The sequence below is a fragment of the Budorcas taxicolor genome, chromosome 2, assembly GCF_023091745.1.
Source record: "Budorcas taxicolor isolate Tak-1 chromosome 2, Takin1.1, whole genome shotgun sequence".
Taxonomy (NCBI): Eukaryota; Metazoa; Chordata; class Mammalia; order Artiodactyla; family Bovidae; genus Budorcas; species Budorcas taxicolor.
The window spans coordinates 113,898,716-113,924,028 of record NC_068911.1 but is presented as its reverse complement, the minus strand read 5'-3'; the positions used below and the strand labels follow the sequence as shown (position 1 = coordinate 113,924,028).

At 47.3% G+C, this 25,313-nt stretch overlaps 1 protein-coding gene across 3 annotated transcripts in view; it reads left to right on the top strand.

Annotated features, from left to right (window-relative positions):
* Positions 1-18,547, top strand: part of CCDC93 (coiled-coil domain containing 93) — a 108,781-nt gene extending 90,234 nt beyond the window's left edge. For all 3 annotated transcript variants that reach the window (XM_052657845.1, XM_052657837.1, XM_052657830.1), the window contains 6 exons: positions 1,517-1,625; positions 3,626-3,708; positions 7,473-7,510; positions 11,270-11,354; positions 13,614-13,727; positions 18,121-18,547. In XM_052657845.1, coding sequence (XP_052513805.1) covers positions 1,517-1,625; positions 3,626-3,708; positions 7,473-7,510; positions 11,270-11,354; positions 13,614-13,727; positions 18,121-18,174 — 483 coding nt within the window. In that variant the 3' untranslated portion in view covers positions 18,175-18,547. The remainder of the gene's footprint in view (positions 1-1,516; positions 1,626-3,625; positions 3,709-7,472; positions 7,511-11,269; positions 11,355-13,613; positions 13,728-18,120) is intronic.
* The last annotated feature ends 6,766 nt before the right edge of the window (positions 18,548-25,313 follow it).

Genomic DNA, 25,313 nt, shown 5'->3' with positions numbered 1-25,313 from the left:
CCAGTGGGTGTTGGGAGCAGCCAGTGGCAGTGGATTGAAGGGTGGCTTGTGGGGAAGGGAGTCAGGACGTCAGAGGCACTTGAGTACTTGGTTTTGCGGTTTCCTTTTTTCTTTCTTTTTTTTCTGGCTGTCCTGGGTCTTCATGGTGGTGCGTGGGCTCTAGTTGCAGTTCAAGGGCTTGGTTGCCCCACGGCTTATGGGTCTTAGTTCCCCAACCAGGAATCAAAGCCACATTCCTTGTATTGGAAGGCAGATTCTTAAGGACTGGGCCACAGAGAAGGCCCTGATCAGGGTTTAAGGAAGGGCCTTAAAGGGATGAGGGACTTCAGCATATTTAAATGCCAGTAAAAAGAAACCAATAGAAAAGGAGAGGTTAAAGATGCAGTGAAAAGAATGAATGATTATATCTATAGATTCCTGGGGGGGGGGGGGTGCGGGGGGCGGGGCGGAACATAGGCGTCAGAGCCCAAGCACCCATGGGGAATATAGCCTTGGCCAAAAGGAGAAATAGATCTGTCCCTCTTCTCTAGCTCAGGCCACAGACCTGATTTTGGTTTGGTCACCAGAGTTGATAGTGGGTTTTGCACTGGAAAGGGTTTTGCACCCAAATAAATTAGAGGTCCCCGTCTGCCACAGTGATAAAGTAGCTGGGAGAGGGAGGGACAAGGAGGCACAGGAGAGGGCAACATTGAGACTGTGAATGTGTCGGGGAGCTGGACAGCCTTCTCCAGTGCTGCCCACAGAAAACTCCCCGCCTCAGAGCCCAAGGTCTCCCCTGCATGCTCACTACTCTGCCTCCCAGATACAATCAGGAGCAGTTTGACTAATAGAGCCCAGTTCATTTCATGGGAGGGGGCAAATGCCAGAAAGATGCTTTAGGACCTTTTCAGACAGGCTCAGGGATTTGGAAGTTGTGTGGAGCAGCAAGGTGGCATCAGTCTCTCGTCATCCGGGAAGCGCTTCTGGTCCCCCACCTGGCTCTGGGGAATCAGCTGCTCCAGAGTCCTTGGGGCCTGGTGGGCTGGCCGGGGGTACCGTCCCATTCAGAATCTTCCTTCTGGACCTGTTAATTTGTTGCCTCCTGTGGCTCCAGTTTAGGGGTTTCTCAGGTAACGCTAGTGGTAAAAAACCCGTCTGCCAGTGCAGGAGACTAAGAGATGCGGGTTCAATTCCTGGTTTGGGAAGATGCCCTAGAGGAGGGCATGGCAACCCACTCCAGTAGTCTTGCCTGGAGAATCCCAAGGAAGGAGGAGTCTGGGGGGATACAGTCCACAGGGTTGCAAAGAGTCAGACACGACTGAAGCAGCTTAGCACACGCGTACACAGGTGGCACCAGTTCACAGCCATGCCTTCTCTCTGTGTTGCCAGGTGGGAGTCCTAATCAGAGCCAGCTGGTGTTGTGTGCCTGCATTTCAGGGCTGGTTTGCAGGCACAGGGTGAGTGGAGGCAATATCTTGTGGGAACAAATAAGGCCTTTCATCAAATAGTGTTGTCTCCCCATCTCTTTTGCATTTAGGCTCGAAGAAATCGAGAAATAGCAATTTTGCATCGCAAGATTGATGAAGTGCCCAGCCGAGCCGAGCTAATACAGTATCAGAAGAGATTTATTGAACTCTACCGCCAGAGTAGGTGCATCGACGACATACTCTCCTGAGGCTGGCCCTGGGAGGGGCAGGGGACAAGGGCCTCTGACCCACTGTAGCGTGGTGTTTCTGTCCATGGAAGCCAGCCCTGGAAAGGGCTTTAGCCCATCATCAGGCCCACTCATTCCACGCAGCCCAGAATCCCAGGCACAACACTGTAGAGGCCTGACTCCCTCTCCATGGATAGATGGCTTAAGCTGATTGAGCTCTTGGAGTAATGCTTTCAGCCCACCCTCATCCGCATCAGCCATCACTCCGGCTATAGCCGGAGTTGGAAAGACTCCACTTTCCAACTTCACATGGAACCTTGTGATGCCAGCATCTCTAGATCAGTCCTCACTCACTGTCCTCCTTCTCTGTGAACCTTCTTCTCATGTGATCCTTGCCTTTAACAGCGTCGTGTCATTCAAGACTGGGTGTCCCTCAACCTAAATCAGCGATCACGTCTCATCAGGCTCAGAGTGACCCTCAAAGCTGCCATTGCTGTTTTCTTCGCAGTGCTTCTGCCGTACCTCTTCTTCCTTGTATCATAGCCCAGTAACCATTCACTGGTCTGCAGCTCCTTCTCTGAATCCCTCTCATCCACCCATCCAGTTGCATCACTTCTCTCCTGTGACAGACCCGCACAAGCTCCCTAGACTGAAGGAAAGCGCTCTCATTCTGTCCAGGATCCTCCCCAGTCTAGGTGGCCTTCCAGGAGGCCTCTTTCCTGCTCTCAGTCGTCCTCTTCCTCCCCAGTCCACACACTGCTGTTCAGCACACCATGAACTTTGACATCCTAGGCCTTGACTCCTCCTGTTACCTGCACCTGGGACCCTTTCTCCATTCTGTTAGACAGACCCTTCAAGGACCTTCTCACTTACCCTCAGTAAACAGGTCCTGGACTGTCACCCCTTCCTTAGGCTCCACTCTTGCATATCTCCTGGGTACCTCAGACTCGGCAGGTACAAGACTTTGCCTCCCGCCCATCTTTCCCCTCACTCACTGTGATTGCTGTCGAGCCCGGCTAGACCCTCTGTCTTCTCTGACTCATGCTGCTCTGCCAGTTCTGTTTCTGAGTAGTATCATGTCTGTTTCTTCTGGACTCCTACTATAGCCGCCTTCTTCTTACTCCTGCCTGAGAGTGCGTTCTAACATAAATTTCATCATTTTACACTCTTGCTTTAAAAGCCTTAATATGTCATAGCTCTCCGTAACTGGATGGACAGTCTTCAGAATCCTGAGCAGAGTCCTGCCTCGTCTGGTCCAGCTGGGCCCCTGCAGTCCCTGTGTCCCTCACCCCTGTGAGCTGGTCTGCAGGTCCAGGAGGCCAGGGCCCTACAGTTCCCACTTGGGAAACTCCCAGTCTTCTCTAAAGTACACCCAATTTTCCCTTGAGATGTTGACCTCTCAGCCATCCTTCCTAGTTCTAGCTGGAGCACTGTCTTCCTCAGAGCATACGTGCTTCCTTTTCTGTTTTACCCCCACCCAGCTGTTTTAGTCCTCACATTTAATTCAGATGATCAGGGTAGGTGTCAACAGTGGCAGTTTCTCAGCAGAAAATAGCTTTTTCCCTAAGTTAAATCTTTCCCCTTAAGCACAGGGTTTACAAAAGTGAGCCAACTATGGCTCCTGCTCATGAGGAGCCTGGAAAGGGAGGGAGCCACACAAGACAGGAAGAGCTGGCGTGGGGCTGCTTCATCCCTGCCCCCTTTCTCCTGGGACCCTCACTTGGAGGACTTCAGAGAAATGCCCCATCCTGCACGCTGGCAGGGAGCTTCCTCTAGCTCCTGTCCTGGCAGAGCTGTCACAGCTGCCACCTGCTGCCAGCCTGCAGCAGCCCCCCACACACGGCCTCTGTGCACCATGGGGCTTCCTCGCAAATGAGAGTGAGCGCCAGCCCGGCAGGTCCCAGTCCTGTAGCGCCTCAGCAGGGAGAGAGCACTTGGAATCATTGACATATTTTCTCACCCATGTGCTCGCTGACTTCTCTGCATTTACAGTTTCAGCAGTGCACAAAGAAACCAAGCAGTTCTTCACTTTATATAATACCCTGGACGACAAGAAGGTTTATTTGGAGAAAGAGGTAAGAGCCTTTATAGAAAGAAGGTAACATAGATGAGTGTGTGTCATGAGCCCAGTGCTGGGTACAAGGTCAGAAAGTGCACGATTCCTTGGGGCTGTCACCGTGCAGAGTGGGCAGCGGTTGTTTGGTGCCCTCGAGAGGCACCATCCTAAAAAGAAACATCCTGGAAGCACAAGAGGTAGATACGGAGAAGGGTCTGGACTTGGTGAAACTTGAGTTTGAGCTTTAAATGAAGGAAAGAACCAACTGAAGGAAATGGGGAAGGTGGGCCGTCAGAGTTGAACTGGGGAAATGGCTGTTTAGTCATCAGCGTCAGACAGAGGCATGACCTGAAAGAATTGCTTTCAATTGTAAAATCAAAAGCAGGATGTTGAATTTTGTCAAAGGCCTTCTCTGCATCTATTGAGATAATCATATGGTTTTTATTTTTCAGTTTGTTAATGTGGTGAATTACATTGATTGATTTGCGGATATTGAAGAATCCTTGCATCCCTGGGATAAAGCCCACTTGGTCATGGTGTATGATCTTTTTAATGTGTTGTTGGATTCTGATTGCTAGAATTTTGTTGAGGATTTTTGCATCTATGTTCATCAGTGATATTGGCCTGTAGTTTTCTTTTTTTGTGACATCTTTGTCAGGTTTTGGTATTAGAGTGATGGTGGCCTCATAGAATGAGTTTGGAAGTTTACCTTCCTCTGCAATTTTCTGGAAGAGTTTGAGTAGGATAGGTGTTAGCTCTTCTCGAAATTTTTGGTAGAATTCAGCTGTGAAGCTGTCTGGACCTGGGCTTTTGTTTCCTGGAAGATTTCTGATTACAGTTTCAATTTCCGTGCTTGTGATGGGTCTGTTAAGATTTTCTATTTCTTCCTGGTTCAGTTTTGGAAAATTGTACTTTTCTAAGAATTTGTCCATTTCTTCCATGTTGTCCATTTTATTGGCATACAACTGCTGATAGTAGTCTCTTATGATCCTTTGTATTTCTGTGTTGTCTGTTGTGATCTCTCCATTTTCATTTCTAATTTTATTGATTTGATTTTTCTCTCTTTGCTTCTTGATGAGTCTGGCTAATGGTTTGTCAATTTTATTTATCCTTTCAAAGAACCAGCTTTTGGCTTTGTTGATTTTTGCTATGGTCTCTTTTGTTTCTTTTGCATTTATTTCTGCCCTAATTTTTAAGATTTCTTTCCTTCTACTAACTCTGGGGTTCTCCAATTCTTCCTTTTCTAGTTGCTTTAGTTGTAGAGTTAGGTTATTTATTTGACTTTTTTCTTGTTTCTTGAGGTATGCCTGAATTGCTATGAACTTTCCTCTTAGCACTGCTTTTATAGTGTCCCACAGGTTTTGGGTTGTTGTGTTTTCATTTTCATTAGTTTCTATGCATATTTTGATTTCTTTTTTGATTTCTTCTATGATTTGTTGGTTATTCAGAAGTGTGTTGTTCAACCTCCATATGTTGGAATTTTTAGTAGTTTTTCTCCTGTAATTGAGATCTAATCTTAATGCATTATGGTCAGAAAAGATGCTTGGAATGATTTCGATTTTTTTGAATTTATCAAGTTTAGATTTATGGCCCAGGATGTGATCTATCCTGGAGAAGGTTCCATGAGCACTTGAGAAAAAGGTGAAATTCATTGTTTTGGGGTGAAATGTCCTATAGATATCAATTAGGTCTAATTGATCTAATGTATCATTTAAAGTTTGCGTTTCTTTGTTAATTTTCTGTTTAGTTGATCTGACGCAGGATACAGCATGCTTGGGGCTGGTGCATGGGGATGACCCACAGAGATGTTATGGGGAGGGAGGTGGGAGGGGGGTTCATGTTTGGGAACACATGTAAGAATTAAAGATTTTAAAATTAAAAAAAATAAATAAATAAAAAATAAAAAAGCAAAAAAAAAAAAATAAAATAAAATCAAAAGCAGGAGTGGCAGGGCTGACCATGAGCAGCCGCTCCATATTGCTCCGACTCTCCCTCAGGTCAGATCTGCTGGTGATTCATAGCTCCCTCCGTGGAAAGCAGTGGCTCGGGGCGGGTGTGCAGCTGTATTTAGAAACGAGCAGCGGCGCCTTCACAGCTGCAGCATGCAGCAGTGTGGTGGCGGGGGCAGGCGCTCTGGAGTCACTGGGTTTGGGTTTTAGTCTGACCTTCTTCTCCTGACCCTCAGCACATACCCTACAGTGATAGAGAATGAATGCGACAGTGTCCCTGACGTTCCTAGCACACAGTGATACGTATGAGCGCCTTCCTACCCCTCACCTTGAGGCAGACAGAATCTTTGTTTATTTCGTTACCATCTTGCAGCCTGCGCTAATTACCACTTTAATAAGAATACTATTACAGATGTATCTTTTACCTGGACCCAAATGGAAGCCTCTGTGGCCATAGTTATCTTGACTACCTATTTTTTATTTTGGGGGTTTGTTTTTTTTAATTGAAGGATAATTACAATATTGTGTTGGTTTCTGCCATACATCAACATGAGTCAGCCATAGGTGGACATGAGTCCCCTCCTTCTTGACCCTCCCTCCCACCTCCCACCCCATCCCACCCCTCTAGGTTGTTTCATAGCCCCAGTTTGAGTTCCCTGTTGACTACCTATTTTTGCCAGTCAAACCGGATCAATCTCTCTCCTCTGAGAGGCACTCCTTGAGGAGGGGTTGGGTTCTGTTTCCTCTGTATCCAGGGCCTTACACAGTGATAGACACATAACAAACATTTGATCGGTGTTTGAACAGATGAGTCCATTTGGGAGATTTTCATCAGACCTGGGGGATTGCTCTGCTGCATACCCTGACTTGGGGGTCTTCCCACCTGGTAAGGGGAAGACTTGTCCCCTAACTCAGGGACAGGCCAGCTCCTTGTGAGAAAGCCTTAAACCCCATTGACTTCCCTTCATCAGCAGTGTTTAAGGTTATTGCATTCCTTTAGGAGTATGCAGGGTGGTGGCAGCTTTTTAATTCCAAGCAATATTAATGCAGTTAGAACTTTTCATTTGGGTAAATTGTACATTTTATTCCAAATCTAGTTATACTTGTGATATTTTAGCTTTCAACATGCCTGTGGAGTCAAGGACAAGAATATCATCTCCATGTTTCAGAGTATGAACCTGAGTCCAAGTATAGTAAATGCTTAGTTTTGGGCTCACAGGCGAGGGTCAGTGACAGAGCTGGAAAGACAACCTGGGTTTCTAGACTGCAGACTCAGAGCCCTGCCCTGGACTGTCATCAGGGCAGATAAAGGGTCTTGTGTACGGGCCACGGCATTTCCATGGGGGAGGGACCTTGAATGGGGCACGTACCCGTGAAGGCTCTCAGAGCTGCCTGGCAGCAGATCCATTGGCAGAAACTCTGTGGGAAGGAGTAGGGTGGGCACAGTGTTCTCACCTTCCCTCCCCCACTGACTCTCCGCTGGACTGATGGCCCTGAAAATGAAGTTCTGTGTTTGGTGAGATCGAAAGGACAGTGGTGCAGCTTCCCCAAGGAGCCCTAATGTTGGCTTAGATGTGTCTCAGCTGGGGTTTAGATCCCATCACGGAGCCCTCCTCCTATGCTACCAAGGTCATGCTTGTTACAGCTGGAGGCTCTGGGGAAACTATGAGGCTGAGAACATGTTGCTCTTGTCTTTGTGTTACTTTTTACCTGCATGAACAAGGTGTGTTCCTTTCAGCAGTATCCAGAGACAGGCGCCAGGCTTTCAGTGGCTGGGGTGGCACAGGCATCTTTCAGCCTTTGCTTATTGTTTTCGTTCTTCCTTCCTCCCCAGATCAGCCTGCTGAACTCCATTCATGAGAACTTCTCACAGTAAGTGTTCTCTTCCAGTCACCATCCGTGTGCCCTACACGGCATCGGCTCACCTCCGTTTTGCAGCAAAGCTCAGTGCCCAGGCTGGGATTCTTATACTTCCACCCCTGTTGCCGTGTGCATATGTATCTTGGTTTATGCAGACCTTGAGTTCTTCCAAAACCTAATGATATTACAGCAGATTTTAAAAACACCAAGGAGTAGCTTAGGGGAAAAGTTAGCTTTCAAATAATTTGACTATGCCTAACTACTATAATTTCTTTGTAGATTACTTTTGTCCTACTAAGATTAGATTAATAACATTTGTTTTTGCACACATATAGATGGTTTAAAATTTAGATAATGAGGGAATTCCCTCGCCGTCCAGTCATTAGGACTCTTTCACCATGGAGGGCCTGGATTCAATCCTTGGTTGGGGAAAAAAGTAAATTAAAAAATAAATCTAGGTAATAAAATAATCTATATATTTTTTTAAATAGTTTTCAAATTTGGTGGTAGATTTTAAATCATGTGCATACTCTAAATTACCGTGTTCAAATATAAATATTTTCTCTAAAAACTGAACAGCAAAGCCCACCTCTACTCAAATCATACCAGCCCTCAAAGATAACCATTCCCTTGTCTGCCATCCAGGCAAACCCAGGCTGGTACTCTGTCCAGAAGAATTCCTCTCTTACCAGCACGGACTCTGCTGTGACCAGCAGCTAAGATCTTAGCTGGATTACAAGCTCTGAACTTCAAGTTTCACTTCTAATTGAAAACAAACAGCTCCATTTAATATTCAGATTCAGTTAGTGACTTACAACCTTGTGACATTTCTAAAAATGATGCCTTCATCTGTATCCCTGATCATTGAGAGAAGCTGAGGTTGGAGTGTTTTTGTGGAAGTTCTGCTATCTCTTGGCCCATCCTTTGAAAGATTTCTTCTCATCCTTGTATCGTGTGCTCTGATCCTTCTCGTATCAGTCCCTCTGCAGGACTGGAGGTGAACAGGCATGTTTTTTTAGGTCATCACTTGTTTAGCTGCTCTTCCTGGAAACAGGAACAGCTTTACCAGCCTGGTTTTAGGAAAATCTCAGAAAATGTCTTCCAGTCTTGAACAGTGCCTTATATTTTTTAAGTCTTTATTGAATTTGTTACAGTATTGCTTCTGTTATTTATGTTACAGTTTTTTGGCATGAGGGATCTTAGCTCTCCCACCAGGGATCAAACTCAACTCACTGCATTCAAAGGTGAAGTCTTAACCACTGGACAGCCAATGCCTTGATCAGTGCCTCTAAAGCTGCAGATTTTAAAAAATTAAGTGAAATTCAGACTTAAATTGAAGAAAGTAGGGAAAACCACTAGACCATTCAGGTATGACCTAAATCAAAACCCGTATGATTATACAGTGGAAGTGAGAAATAGATTTAAGGGACTAGATCTGATAGATAGAGTGCCTGATGAATTATGGACGGAGGTTTGTGACATTGTACAGGAGACAGGGATCAAGACCATCCCCATGGAAAAGAAATGCAAAAAAAGCAAAATGGCTGTCTGTGGAGGCCTTACAAATAGCTGTGAAAAGAAGAGAAGCGGAAAGCAAAGGAGAAAAGGAAAGATATAAGCATCTGAATGTAGAGATCCAAAGAATAGCAAGAAGAGATAAGAAACCTTCCTCAGCGATCAGTGCAAAGAAATAGAGGAAAACAACAGAATGGGAAAGACTAGAGATCTCTTCAAGAAAATTAGAGATACCAAGGGAACATTTCATGCAAAGATGGGCTCGATAAAGGACAGAAATGGTATGGACTTAACAGAAGCAGAAGATATTAAGAAGAGGTGGCAAGAATACACAGAAGAACTGTACAAAAGAGATCTTCACGACCAAGATAATTATGATGGTGTGATCACTCACCTAGAGCCAGACATCCTGGAATGTGAAGTCAAGTGGGCCTTAGAAAGCATCACTATGAACAAAGCTAGTGGAGGTGATGGAATTCCAGTTGAGCTATTTCAAACCCTGAAAGATGACGCTGTGAAAGTGCTGCACTCAATATGCCAGCAAATTTGGAAAACTCAGCAGTGGCCACAGGACTGGAAAAGGTCAGTTTTCATTCCATTCCCAAAGAAAGGCAATGCCAAAGAATGCTCAGACTACCACACAATTGCACTCATCTCACACGCTAGTGAAGTAATGCTCAAAATTCTCCAAGCCAGGCTTCAACAGTACATGAACCATGAACTTCCAGATGTTCAAGCTGATTTTAGAAAAGGCAGAGGAATCAGAGATCAAATTTCCAACATCTGCTGGATCATGGAAAAAGCAAGAGAGTTCCAGAAAACCATCTCTTTCTGCCTTATTGACTATGCCAAAGCTTTTGACTGCGTGGATCACAATAAACTGTGGAAAATTCTGAAAGAGATGGGAATACCAGGCCACCTGACCTGCCTCTTGAGAAACCTGTATGCAGGTCAGGAAGCAACAGTTAGAACTGGACATGGAACAACAGACTGGTTCCAAATAGGAAAAGGAGTACATCAAGGCTGTTTATTGTCACCCTGCTTATTTAACTTATATGCAGAGTACATCATGAGAAACACTGGGCTGGAAGAAGTACAAGCTGGAATCAAAATTGCCGGGAGAAATATCAGTAACCTCAGATATGCAGATGACACCACCCTTATGGCACAAAGTGAAGAGGAACTAAAAAGCCTCTTGATGAAAGTGAGAGAGGAGAGTGAAAAAGTTGGCTTAAAGCTCAACATTCAGAAAATGAAGATCATGGCATCTGGTCCCATCACTTCATGGGAAATAGATGGGGAAACAGTGGACACAGTGTCAGACTATTTTTTTGGGCTCCAGAATCACTGCAGATGGTGATTGCAGCCGTGAAATTAAAAGACGCTTACTCCTTGGAAGAAAAGTTATGACCAACCTAGATAGCATATTCAAAAGCAGAGACATTACTCTGCCAACTAAGGTCCATCTAGTCAAGGCTATGGTTTTTCCATTAGTCATGTATGGATGTGAGAGTTGGACTGTGAAGAAAGCTGAGCACCGAAGAATTGATGCTTTTGAACTGTGGTGTTGGAGAAGACTCTTGAGAGTCCCTTGGACTGCAAGGAGATCAACCAGTCCATTCTGAAGGAGATCAGTCCTGGGTGTTCTTTGGAAGGACTGATGTTAAAGCTGAAACTCTAGTACTTTGGCCACCTCATGTGAAGAGTTGACTCATTGGAAGAGACTCTGATGCTGGGAGGGATTGAGGGCAGGAGGAGAAGGTGATGACAGAGGATGAGATGGCTCGATGCATCACCAACTCGACAGATGTGAGTTTGAGTGAACTCTGGGAGTTGATGATGGACAGGGAGGCCTGGTGTGCTGCAGTTCATGGAGTCGCAAAGAGTTCGACAACGACTGAGCGATTGAACTGAACTGAAATTCATTCCTTAAGCAGTACCTGTCACCATTCAAAATTTTTTAAAAATTGTTAATTTCAGTCACATTTTATTTATGAAAGTGTCTATTAGTAAGAAAACTATAGAGAGGGTTGGGGGAAAAACAGATTAATATTTATTTGTAAGACCAAGCTAACTTTCATGCCTTGCTCACAAATTAAAATCTCTGGCTGCCTGGGATCACAGGGCCCCCATGGGTCCTTCCTGCCTTGCAGCGGCCTATCTACCTCCTGGGGCATTATCTGGACTGACTCCTCAGTTCCTCCCCTTTTCTTGAATCCTGTTTGCTGGTCATACCTCTGCTGGTCTTTCTTTCAGAGCCATGGCCTCCTCTGCTTCCCGGGACCAGTTTTTACGTCAGATGGAACAGATCGTAGAAGGAATTAAGCAAAGTCGAATGAAGGTCAGACTGCTTTTTTTCTGTAATGTGGCCAGAGTTTTACACTGGTGATGGGAGAAGGCCCAGGAGAAAGCAGGTCTCTTCCAGTTGTCCTGGGGATGTGCTCTCAGTTCTGAAGACACATCTTCGTGTCTCTGCAAGGGGTCCCACTAAGGTCTCTGACCCTACAGTGGGCAGGCCAGCTCCATAGGCTGCCTGCATCAGTCTTTCAGACGGTTACCAACAGCTCTGTGGATGTAATACCCACCAAGGGTCAAGCACTGTGCTCATCCTCCCAGAAGCCCTCTTACGTGAATGTGTTCCCCCCGTTTCACAGATGGGAAGCTGGCTTTCTCCAGCAGGCCTTCTCTCTTGCCCAGAATCAAGTCCTCACTGGCTGTCCGGTTCCTGACATTCTACCATCAGAGATCCATTCCTTACACCTCAAGAGCATTTTAGTTTCCAGGAGTCCCCTATAAAAATGCAAGTAATTGCTGAATTCTGCCAAAGTGAGAGGATACTGAGCCTCAGAAAAGAAAAGAGGAACTGAAAGGGATGTGGGGGCTCCAGAGATAGCTTTGCAGAGAATCGTCCAGGCTAGGGGCAGCGTGAGCATTTCTGCACTCTGTGGCTCCTCGTGTGGACACTTTGTCAGGAGAAAAGAAGACTCGCTGATGGTCTGGAAGCCAGACATGCAGCCATAGGCTCCCACTACCGCAGCAGACAAATCCTAACTAACACTTTCAGTGTCTCTTGCTTTTGGTCCTACTTTAGAAATAGTGTCACACACCTGGTCCTTGGGCATGGCAGCGAAACCTCCTGGGGACAAAGGGCATCTCCTTTCACAATCCTGGGGTGGAGTAGTCCAGAGAGTGTGGCCAGAATGTAAACACATGAAAGAATAGCCTTAGGACCTGTCCTAAAAATCTACTCCTTCAAGCTGTCTGTAATCCCATTTCACCAGAGAGGGACTGCAGACAAAAGCTTGCCATGTCCCTTTCCCTCTAGCAGAATATTCATCTCCTTATTAAGGATGTCAACAAAATCATGTCAAAAGAGAAAAAAAAAGTGTCACTGGTCACAAGACTATTCAGCCACAAAAATGAGGGCAAAGTGAGACAGCAGTTGTCCATGTGTGGGGCCACTTCCCCAGGGCAGGCAGACTGTCTTGCAGGAGGGAGTGGAGTCCCTTCTTGATGATTGGGGGTTAGAGGGAGGTGGGGAGCAGAGAACCTGGCCAACCACAGGCCTGTAACAACCCTCAGTGCAGGGACTTTCCACTCACTATGCTCATCCTCAAAGAGACAGTCTTGCTCATAGCAAAGAACAAGAGGAAGTTATTGGGTTTTTTTCCCCCACTTTGGCTTCCCTTTCTGTTACTATCTGAAGCATTCCCCAGGAAGGAAATGGGCCTGACTCCTTCATTCCTTCCATTCTGCCCTAAGCTTCATGGTGAAGGCATCTTGGTACTGGCCAGCAGAGGAGGCTGCTGCTGTGTCTGTACCCCCACGAGGTGGCTGGGCACCAGGAGATTGCTCAGGTCCCTGAATGGGGAGGGCTGTCTCCTCTCATGTCTGTGTTGCTGGTGGCTGGCACAGCACCTGACGCGTAGTTGGCACCAAAGAATTCTTTGTTGAACGAGTGAATTCATTGAGTCCAAAAGTAGTTCTCATTGAGGGTTCCAGGTAGACTTTGAATGTTGGTTGGCACTGGAATGGATTAAGTCTTGTCTGCTCTGCAGAACAGCACTTATTTGAATGGATGTCTTTTGTTGTGTTTGTTTAAAAGAAACAAAAACACAGCCCCCTGTATCTGGGTACCATGATGGGTTCTGCTTAGATAGAGGTGGCAGGGGAGTGTCTGTGCCCCAGAGCACAGGTTCCCCCAGAACCAGCAGGTGCAGGGTGTACACAGAACAGACCAGCAGGGAGTGCAAGTAATAGAATAGGTGTTTGTGGCCTGTGGAAAGGTTCCTGAGTAAAGAGGAAACTGCCTACCTGTTTCTTGTGAAATTGTACTCACACATACACACACAAACACACACACACAAAGAAAGAGTTAGATGAAGCAGTTAATTCCCAATGACAGGAGAATTGCTGAACAGATTATAGTTCCTATGCCGTATCATGCAGATAAATAAAAACGACCTCAGAAATGACGCATAGAAGGAAACTACTGGAAGGAAATCCATGAAAAGTTAGTAATAGTTTCCTTCTGGACATTGTCAGCCACCCTTGGTCAGAACCTGGCTTTTCATCACTGTTTCCCCAAATGTTTCAACAGATGGAGAAGAAGAAGCAAGAAAACAAGATGAGAAGAGACCAGCTGAACGACCAGTACTTGGAATTGTTAGAAAAACAGAGGCTGTACTTTAAGACCGTGAAAGAGTTCAAGGAGGTAAGAGGGGGATGGGGCCCTTGAGGCTGGGCAAGATTCTTGTTCAACACCACCGCCCCCAGATGAGCCTCTGCAGACCAGAGCGTTTCTTTGGTTTTCCACTGGCCTGAAATGGAAGTAGCAAGTGGGCAGTTGACCGGACAGTGAAGTGTGCATCTGAGTAGGTCGCGGTTGTGTTGTTTTGTGGCCCATCTTGAAGCTCTAACTGAACTTCAGTTCCAAGAAACCTCACTTCATTTTCTTGACACTCTGTAGCCATATTAAACTCACAAGTAAAATGGCATCGCAGGGCCACCTGGAAACAGTATTTGTTATAGATTCAGGTCGAGCATTTGCCTTCCTCCCAATCTTAAGCTGCGAGGAACCTTGAGAAGCCCTGTGTGAGGGGAGTGAACTGTGAGTGTGACAGGCTTGGATTCACATCCTGCCACTGGCCTACTATGCACATGGGTAGGGACCAGCTGTGCACGTGTCTGGCACCTGTCACACCCACCCTCTGCCAAATGTTGTTGACCCCTGTCTTTTCTCTTGCATTTGGGCAGGATTACTGTCCATCATTCCAGAAAGGAAAGTGCCCTTTTCTTAAGAGATTTTCCAGAAAGAGACTTCATTCCGTCACTTGCCAAGATTTCATCAGCTTTATTTTCAGGACTTCTTTCCCCCTTTCTAATATAAATCTGTGTAGTTTTAGTGAATTTAGAGATTGCTGAAGATACAGGGAAGCTAAAGGTAGTTGCATCCTGGCATGTGGTCAATGGAATAAAAAATAGTCTTTCCATACCAATGTTTTTGTTCTTACATGTTTTCTGTGGCTCGTCTCTCTTCCTTCCTCCCTTCCCTCCTGTTTTCCTTCTCTGCTGCTTCTTCCCATTATTGTGACGTAACTTTTGAGAGCCACAGCTGTAGGCATTTCAGAATGTCTCATCCTTTCAATAAACAAGTAATAACAAATCAGAAGTAATTCCAGCCTTTGCCTTGAGGGGACTGATGTAGTGGTGTGGTCAGGGAAGACCTCTCCCCAGTGAGAACTCAGTCTTAGGCAAAGTGACCAGGCGAGCTGCTGAGCCTCTGGTCAGTAGGGGTTGGAGCCAAAGGGCCAGCAAGAGAGCTACAGGAAGTAAACAGGGACCCACCGCTCCCCACCTGAGCTCTTTTTCCCAAATAATACACAAAGAGAAAAGGCCCAGAGAAGAAGAATTACACTTAAACGTTGCTTGGACACACTAGCACTGCCATTTTGACAGCAGAAACAAAGAGCAGATGAGTTGGGAGGATAAGTATAAGCTGTCAAAATCAAAGCAAATAAAAGTGAGATGGAAAAGCTCGTTACTACACTGCACACTCTCGGAGCGAAGGCTGGGGGCCATCTCTGAAGGAGGCAGTTCCCTCAGATATGTTAAGGACAGGATTTCCATGTTCCTGCCTCCTTGGCACAGTTACTGTCAGTCAGAGACGGGAGGTGGGTCCCTCAGAACCCGTGAAGACCCCAGACCAGACCAGGTGCTGGCCTCAGTGTCCTTCAGTCCGAAGCAAGATGGAAAAAGGGGAAGGGGAATGGACTATTGGCTGCAGATGCCTACATGGATTTCACTTAAAGGACTCACCTTTGAAAAAGAAAATTGTCTTATTTTTTGATACTACGATCGCCTCTCTCTTATAAAATGATGGTGACAGTATGTCCTCCCTTTTTTTTTTTTTTAATCATTTTACTTGGTAAAAATTTAAAACCATGAGTTAGCATTCTAAAATCTTAGAAATTTTTTTCAAGCTCCTCTGAGGTAAGTTGGGGCCACCGCAGGTGTTGAGGCTTCCTTGCTGCTCCCTAGCTCCCATCGCCTCCTTCCAGTTAGAGTAATTCTGCCATTTTACATATTGCAGTTTCGTGTAAGATCTCATTTGAGGGAGAAAAGCAGTTTGAAGAATCAGATTTTCATCCCAGGATGGAATCTTCTCCCAGAACCCCCTGCTCTGCCTCCTCTGCTTGTTTTTCCCCGACCTGCTTGGTTTTCTTCTCCCCAGTTCTGAATTCTTCCTGCCTCCTGGTCCCAGCACCATGCTGGGCCGTAAGTATTCTTCGTGCAGAGCAGTGTCATCCAGAACATGGTCTTTGACCACCACTCGGCACACGTGTGTTCTCAGTCGTGTCTGACTCTCTGCAGCCCTGTGACTGTTGCCTGCCAGGCTCTTGTCCATGGGATTCTCCAGGCAAGAATACTGGAGTGGGTTGCCATTTCCTTCTCCAGGGGATTTTCCCGACCAGGGATCAAAGCCAAGTCACCAGCATATCCTGCGTCGGCAGGCGAATTCCTTACCACTGAGCCTCCACAGCTTCCCTTTGACCACCCCAGCATCCCTTTATGGGGTACAGTTGAGTCCACATTAATTGAGCTCCTGTGACCCCGTGGGCTCCATGCAGGCACTAGGTCAGGCCCGCATCCTGACTCCAACCTCCTCTGAGATCAAGACCCTTTTGAGTAGAGACATTGAGTTATCTCTAAAATTCCATCGACTCACTTTCCCTGGGAGGGTTTGTTAATAACAAGTCTGCCAGGGAAAAAACATATACTCTGAAAACACCTTAATGGCAGTATTACACCAACTAATCGTGTTTCTCAAAGCACAGTTTCTCACAAGTTGCCCAAACTAAGATTTAGATTCTTGCCTGGCTCTGACGAAGGCCAGCCATACATTTTTATGATGCTGAGTTTGGGCACGTAATCTCGAGTGAGTGGAGCTCACAGTGTCTGGCACATAACAGGCCCCATACTTTCTTCAGCAGGCAAGAGGCAGACGTGCGGAGAAAGACCTAAAGGACTCTCTCTGTATTTGCTTTGAACAGACAGACAATATCATTCTGTCATCTCCTACAAGGATTCCAGGAGATTGCATGAATTAAGTAGTGCTCACACACCAGGCATGACGGCCTGAAATGTCTTTACTGAAAACTTGAAGCTCATCTCAGTGTGGTGTGATGAGAAGAATGACCCCTGCTGGGGACTTTTCCATAGCAGCAGTTTCGATGCTTCCAAGGTTTTTTGTTTTGGGGTTATTTTTTGTTTTTTCCTCCTTCATAAGGTGATGTGAATAGCAATTAAAACTTATTTATTCCTTGTTATATTGTGTTATCTTTTTCTTATGGAAAATTTCGTAAACACACAGAACTAGAGAAAGCAGTCTACCAGTGTAATAGTGTGCCTCTCTGCCTGTTTTGTTCGCCTTTACTGCTCCCCATTTACATTTAAATAAGAAAACTTTCTTCTCAACTTCTCTAACACAACAAATGTTACTCACCTTCACCTTCTTTCTCTCCCCTAGAAGTTATCTCCCCCTCCAAAAACATGTGCTTAAAAAATGTCAGAGTATCTTGCTTCTGGCAGAACAACTCAGCTTCACGCCCACCCAGCCCTCCCCAGCTCTGAATGGAAGGTATACAGAAACCCTGAAGGTGAACCAGGGTCACTGCAGCCGAGAGCAAAGGGCCTCCAGAGAAGTGGGAGCATCTGGCCAGGCCCAGGGAGGTGGAAACATCTTTGAGGACTTTGGGCGTCTTGGATGCAGAAAGGGCCAAGGGTGACCAAGTTTTTCTTCCACACTAAGTGGCAGCATGGTGACTGAAGGCTCGGGTTCGACCCCTCGAGGTCCTTCCCCTTCCACGCTCACCTCTCACTGTAAACAGGGCTCCTTGAAGTCCAGGGAGGAAGTGGACATGATGTGCTAGCAGACAGAAGTATCCTGAGCTATCAAGGCCACTGCAAACAGGGAGGAGGACGCACAGTGAGATGCTTTGGAAGAAGGGGATTCAAAACAACACAGCGATGGCCTTGTACCCTGGATGCCAGACTCTGCACACAGGGGATGAGGCCAGTGAGCTCGTCCACATCCTGCAGCACCCTCAGTGATGGGTTTCCTGCAGCTCACTTTACGGGAGAGGTGTCCCTCGATATGTTTCTCTCCCTCTGTCTGCTGTGGGTGTCTCTGTTAAAGCTGAGGGTATTCTTAACCTTCGCTCTTGTGGGGTAAGAGCTTTTCTACATGCTCCATCTGCTGTCTCTTAGGACTCCTTGGGCCATGGTGTCCGGGACTCTCCCCTTCCTCACTGGAGGCATCCAAGATCAGCAGAGAAGTGTCTGCTTTCTGCTTCTGCCCCTTGGGGACTGAAGTCTTCGGGGATGACAGTGCCTAATCCTCTCCTGTCCTCAGTCTGACAGTCGGTCTTTGTGACTGTTGGGGCCTTCCGTGAAGCATGTGTCCAGGAACCTCCCCTATGCTGGTGGCAGTGGAAAAGGAGGCCTGTCCACTGATCCACAGGCCTCTCCGGGTACAGGGAAGGATGCAGAGGTGGGCGCTAACACGGTCCCCACCTCTCTGCTCTCTTTTTCTGTTTCCCCTGCAGGAAGGCCGCAAGAACGAGATGTTGCTGTCCAAGGTGAGAGCCAAGGCCTCTTGAACATTCCCAGACATCATCGCACGTCATTGATGTCTTCCTCTAAACGCCATGTATCAGCTCTGAGATGGTGAAATGGTTCTGGACACTACAGCAGAGATGTAGGTGTGATGATCTCAACATGGGATATTTCCTTCCTCCTGTTTGCTCACATTTCATCTCCATGGTGGTGGTTGTCCATGGGATCAGACGGTGCAGACATTGTGGCTTGGATAACACCCGTCCTCCAGTGAAGAAATGTGGGCAGTGTTTGTTCTCTGTGTTGATTCTACTTTTATTTCTCCAGTAACATTGCACATATGAAGGTACCTGTGTTTGAATGGACTCTGAATAAAGAGAAATTCACTTGTTCAGTAATGTTAATTGAGCAGCTGCTGAGGAGGAAGCACTGAGTAGGGGGACACAGACCCTGCACCCAGGCTTCCAGCACATGGCCCCAGAGCTTGACCACGGGGACTTTTTTTTTTTCTTAGTAAACAAGGCTTTTAGCTGAACGACCAGCCCATGTGAATATTGGTCAATTGGGCCTCTCACTTGCCGTGATGCCTTTTGTTCCTGGTCCCTCGGGGGCTGGTCAGCAACCTTAATGGTGTAGCAACTAGAATGAAAACTCAGTGTCTGCCCTTGGCTTCATCACACTCACCCAAGTTCATCTCACCAAAAATTTAAAAAAAAAAAAAAAGACCTCAGCTTGACACATAAGAATGACACTTCACCGCGCCCTGCTCTCCTGTGAGTCTCAGCCACTCTGGGGGTGGTCTCGTGCGCCCCCCTCACATCACATGCTCCCTGCTGTGCACAGGTCAGGGCTGGACCCAGAGGCGGGCTCGCCCACAGTCACCCCCATCCAGGCCAGTGTGTAAATCCTGGAGGGACCGGCCTTGAGCAGGTGCCGAGGGTGTCCGAGCAGGAAGAGCAGCCAGGTGTGTGGAGACCCAGGGGTTTTCACGGAGATGGCTGGGTTGGGCTGGATCCAAAGGAGGAATCACAGTTGAATAGAGATTAGTGGGAAAGCCATTTTGGATAAAGTACGGATGTGATTAAAACTCAAGAGTGCAGGGAGAGTACAAGGCATGCTTGTTGGGAGAGGTGTGGGTGGCCAGTCTCTGCAGGAGGCTTTAGAGACCAGTCCGGAAAGGTGGGCAGAGACTCACCCTTTGCAGAACCTTGAAGGAAAGACAGAGGGCTTTATGTTCTCCCCTGGAAGGAGTCCATCCAAATTGAGCCCCTCCTGCCCCAGCCCTCAGGAATCATTCAAGATCAATGAACCCAGCACGGGCAAGGCTTGCACATCATTCCACACAAGCCTTGGAGGTACCAGTCAGCAGGTTTGGGGTATGAAACATAAAAGCTTAAATGTGCAGTGAGCATGCTGTGTGCAGCTGCAGGGACATTGTGCTCGTTTTAGTTCCCTAATGTGCGTTTAAGCAGGGCTGGTGTGTACAGACTTAAAGAATCTCATGCTGGATCAACGGCCCTTGGCTTCTGTGCCGGTCCAGCGAGGCCCGCCCAGTGAGGAGGCTGCTCCCAGTGCCCCCGCGTGCTGATGGCCCTGTTCCTGGTCATGTGCTTCTCCGCCTGGGTGGGTGCCGGTAACCTGTGGATTTCGGAAGGACTCAGTGAGGCTGAAGCCAGTGGCCGCCAGAGTACAGGTAGAGCTCCAGGGGCAAGGGAAGGTGGGGGCAGTTAAGAACTGTAAACTGTCTCAGGTTCAGGAGAGTGCCTTGGTGATCTTGCCGAGAAGCTCACAGGCCTACAGCTTGTGAGCAGGTAGGCTATTCGTGTGTTGTCCCCAGGTGGTGGGAGGAGAAATGGGTTATCCTGGGGATCACGGTGGCCCTCCTTTCTGGATGACTGAAGAAGGTTGGGCATGGCTAATCCAGAGGAACTGATGCATCTTCCGGAAGTGAGGGTGTTGACTTTGGGCTGTGTTTCCACAGAGTTTCATTCGGTTTTGGTATAGGGAGGTATCAGGAGATGTAGTTTCCATTTTTCAGTCCCTTAGGACTAAGGGATAAGGCCTGAAAAAGATAATAAATCAGTTTCTGTTCCTTGAACACATCTTGAATTAAACTGCAGAAGCCAGTCTTGAGAATTCTGTTTGCTACGGATAACCCACAGTGCGGATAGTGCCTTTGTAAGTAAAGAGGACATTAAATGTGCTTTATAGTCAGGCCTCAGAGGTCAGGGGGCCTCCTAGGACCCGTTCTGTATGCCCAGAGGATGGCTGGCTGCTCTGCTGAGGCCACAGGCTTTTCTGGAGATGAAAAATACGTCACAGCTGTAAAACATGTGCTACCAGGAGAAGGAGGTTTCCCCAGGAGCAGTCTGTCCTCCTTGTTCGGTCAGGGCAGTGAGCTTGCTGGCGGCCGATGCCTGGGGTTTTCAGGAAGCCCCTGGCCTGTGGCCCCATCCCATGTGCACCTTAGGGAGTCAGAGCCACTGTGAGCACGACAGACTGATGACCTCCAGGCACCTGAGAAGATACTCGGGTTGCGTTTGTTACCGTCCTTAGTCTGTATTCAGGCTCCTGGGTCACCCTCAGCTAACTGCTCCAAGGGAGGTGCCGAGGTTACTCGTCAAGGGCCTGAGTGGGCACAGCCCAAGTTCGTCAGGCCTAAGCTCTCATCAGAGTCTGCAGGGTGTGGTTTTAACTGGGTTCATTGCCCGTGTTCTGTGGAGAGCTGGGTGTCCTGCCAGCAAAACCAGAAGGCAGAGGGGCTGGTAGACAGGAGACCTTTCCCAGGCTGAGGATTCACTGGCTGACAATCCCTGCAGCTCCTGGGCCTCCTGAAACCAGGCGCAGGAGACAGGGGGGACCTCAGGCTGTCACATTGACCAGAGCAGTCCTGCCTGAGGGCACTTTGGGCCCATGGCCTGCAAACCTGTGCCGCCTGATCGCTGTCACCTCAGCACGGCCTCATGTTGCCCTCTCTGCAGGTGATTAGGGAAGTGGCCTTTTAGCAACAAGTTACCATGGCTGAGCCCGAGATGCAGTTAATTGACTTGAACGAAACTGAGGAAGTGCTCTGAGTCATTCGTGGCCGTTGGTGGCCTTAAGCACGACTCGCTGCACAGCCGGACCGTGAAGAGCCCCCGTAGGGCGAGGGCCCAGTGTCTCTCCAAGCAGCTGGCGCTGACCAAGAGAAGGGCCTTGTGTGATGTGTCCTCAGAGTCCCCAGGCCTTCTCTTGGTCCTTCGTCCCAGCCATGGCAGTTCTGTCTCATAGCACACAGTGATAGGCTAAAAATGCTATGTAAAAAAATAATGTTATGGTCTCCCTGTTCTCACAGTAAACGTGTAGAAACGTTAGAGGGGATTTAGCAGCTGGTCTATGGCCTCTTTGATGACACGGGGAATACGATGGACTCTCCATGTCAGCCTTTCGTCAGTTCCTCTGACGTGCCAGGCTCACGCTGCTTTGCCTCTGCCTGGACCGCTCTCCATCCAAGATTGTGGACAAGGGCTTTCCCAGACACCTGACGCTCGCACAGATGCCTCAGCGTCAGCCTGCATCCCTGACCACACACTGCCCTCTCCGCTGCTCTCCATCTTGACAGCACACGACACTGTCTGACAGCACACTCCCTTAGTCCTGTGCGACATCTGTTAGCTGCCCTCCACTCCGGGGTGTAAGCGGCAAAAGCAGGGACATCACCTGTATTGTTCTCTGCAGTCTCCCTGGCATCTGACTAAAGTGGATGATTAGGAAACTGGCTGGATAAAATAGCTTCTCCAAACTGCAGCTATGTATCCTTGTATTAGCAGAGTTCAGATTGAACCTTTGATCTGATTTGTGCTTAGCTTGAGAATGAGGGGATGATTTTATTCAGCCACATTAGAGGGTCTCAGAGTGTGTGTTACCCTGTAATCTTAATGGCTGAGATGAGAAAGGTGTCCAAGGTTTCAGACCTTTCAAAGGCATTACTTTTTGCAGACGGTTCCCCGCCCCCATGCAAATGGGGAGAGTGGGGGGGGGAAGGGAACGTATTATTTTCAGAGATTGGGTCAGGAGTATGTCTTGGCTCAGAGTACACCATGCATAAAGGTAACCTGGCTGGTTGAATGAGCCACATGAAACCAAGCAGCGGGAAGCACCCTGGGATACTGTGTTGGCGGAAGTATGCACGGTACAACCACATGGAGGACAGTCAGACAGTGTCTATCAAAAGTGCAAATGCACAGACCTTTCAGGTCAGCAATGCTACATCTAAGGATTTTTCCTATATACTAGGATTTGCATTTCAGCATTATTTGTAATAGCAAGAAGATGGAAACTGCCACCAACATAGGGCAGTGGTTAAATATATTGTGGCAAATCCATACAATGGTATATTAAGCTATCCTCTATCTACTACCATGGAATAATCCCTAAGATGCATGGTTAAGTGGAGATAAAGACTTGGCTTACTAGTGTTTATTTCTGAAAATGAAGAGGGTGGGGAAAATGTGGCTGTATATATACTTCTGTGCGTGTGCGCATAGGTAGAGAATCTCTAGGGGGATCCACAGGAACCTGACAGCTTCGGGTGTCTGGGATGAGGGGTGGGGGTTACTTTTCACGGTTTACGTTTTGTACCTTTTGAATTTTGTACCATGTATGTGTATTATCTATTCCAAAAATAAAGTTTTTAAATTTTTACTTTGTTTACATGTTTCAAAAAAAGAAACAAGATGTCAGATTTTTGGTCAGTAAATCCTCTTTCCTTAGGAATTTGAAGTCCTTGAGCCCAAAGTGGTTGATCTCATTTTCTCAGGTCTTAGGGAAAACAGGGAAGTGAAGAGGGGGCCTCCTCTTCTGGAAGAACACCTCTGGGGAGACGAAGCAGTGGGGGTGGCTCTGCTCTCATTGTGTGGGTTGAGTGGCAGTCGGGGGGACAGGGGTAGATGGACGGCGAAGTGGCTGCATCCTGGGACAGACCATGGCTGCTGCATGGTCACCTCCGTCTCAAGGATCACAGCCCAACCCCTGCTCCCCTGGCTTTGGGCTTTAATAACTGAAGATGGCACCTCTGAGCCATGGTCCAAGGGGAGCCCCACCTGTCTCGCATGGAAACACTGTGGGTGATCCTTGCCCGTCCCTTTGTTTTCCAGATGGTTTTTACAGTACCGATTTTGTTCAGCTCTAGGTGGCAATGTGTGCAGCCCCAGGAGAGGAATCATGACAGCTGTTTGAAAACAGTCGTGAATTCTATTTGCCAGGAATTGGTTTACAGATGGGTGTCTAACCCAGTCATGGCCAGTACAGAGGAGACCTTCCCACTGATAATCAACTCGAGATGGCAGAGAAGAGCTTCTGTTCTGGCAGTTCGTTGGGGAACGGCATGGGGTTTGGAGCAGGCTTCATCTCGAGAGCATCAGAAAGGACCTCCCAGCACCCTGAGCTCAGCAGAGTGAAAGGCTGAAAAGAGCTTGGCTCCCTGAAGGCATGACGCACTTCCAAACCAACCTGGGGACCACTTGCCTCCATATTTCTTGTTTTATGAGAAAAATCCCTGTTCACTCATTCATTCAACCAACAAACAATTGAGGTTCTGCTCTGGGTCAGGCCCTGGGAATAGATCCAAGCAGGCAAAGGAACTTGTTTTCCTAGGGCTATATTTCTGTGGGGAAATCATACAAACAGGTAACACATACATTGTGTCACATGTTGTGTCAATGTGCTGACTCACTGACTAAGCAAAGACGCAGATCAGGACTGTCCAGTATGGTGGTGATGGCTGCAATTTTATAATGAGTAGTCAGAGAATACAACTTTACGTTCTTAACTGAAAACTGCCTCTGTTTATGTTCTGACATTTATACCGGAGGGCCAGGTGATTTGTGCCTATTAGAGCTACTACGCTTTTATCCATCCCATCAGTGATTCTCAGTGTTCAGTCTCCTGTTTCCATCTAGGCTAGCAGTAGACATCGCTGTAGCATTCTGCTTTGCAAAGTGTCTCCTGTCCCTGATTGCCTTGCTTTCACTTTTTAAACACACTGATTGTCTCTGAATTCTATAAACTGTTTACTTTTACTTGCTTTCATTTTATTTGTCACATATAAGCCAGATACTTCTTTATGATTTAATGCTACAAGTACTGTTTTTTGCATGATTTAAAATTACTCTCAAAGTTGATATTCTAGGTGTCGTCAGGTTAATTCAGGGCTTCCCTGGTGGCTCAGTTGGTAAAGAATCAGCCTGCAGTGCAGGAGACCCAGGTTCAATCCTTGGGTCAAGAAGATCCCCTGGAGAGAAGGAATGGCTACCCACTCCAGTATTCTTGACTGCAGAATTCCATGGACAGATGAGCCTGGTGAGCTGTACAGTCAGGGGTCTCAAAGAGTCAGACATGACTGAGCCACTAACACTTTCACTTTCACTTCAGGTTAATTCAGGTAAAAGAGAAAAGGTATTTTGCATTTTTCTAGATTTGTGTGCTTTTCTGTTTTAGCGGTTTGACTCATGAGTGTTTTCATTATGAAAATCCTATTTAGAAAAAATTGCTGTTTCTTAATTGTCTGCCCCTTCTTTAGGATATCTATGTTCTTACCACTAAATAAATATTAATAAGCAAAACCTCACTAACCCACTCCAGTGTTCTTGCCTTGAGAATCCCAGGGACGGGGGAGCCTGATGGGCTGCCGTCTATGGGGTCGCACAGAGTTGGACACGACTGAAGCGACTTGGCAGCAGCAGCAGTGAAGGAATGAGTCACATAGGTAGATGCTGTGTGAGGAGAGGTCCAGGCAGAGAGAGGAGCAGGTATCAGGGTGTAGGTAGGAGCACGCACAGCAGGTGAGTCTGGGGAGCGGGAAGGGGACCTGTATGGGGAACCATGGGAGGGTTTTGACAAGATTTCAGCGAAGACGCCTCTGGTGGTACTGCAGGCTGCAGGGGAGGCAGGGGCAGAAGCAGGGAGCCCATCTGAGCAATGACTGATAATGTATATGCAACATACCTGAGACAGAAGTTTAAAGAGACAGTGCATACCCTTTCCATACTACAGTCTAATGTTTTTCCTGTTCTACTTAATTTTTGAAAAATGCTAACTACTGTACTGGATTCCATTCTTCACTCCCCAGAGCAGACACCCTTGTCACAGCACCCTGGCAGGTGGAATGTGCTTCCTCACCCCTTGACTTCGGGCTCGGCCTGGT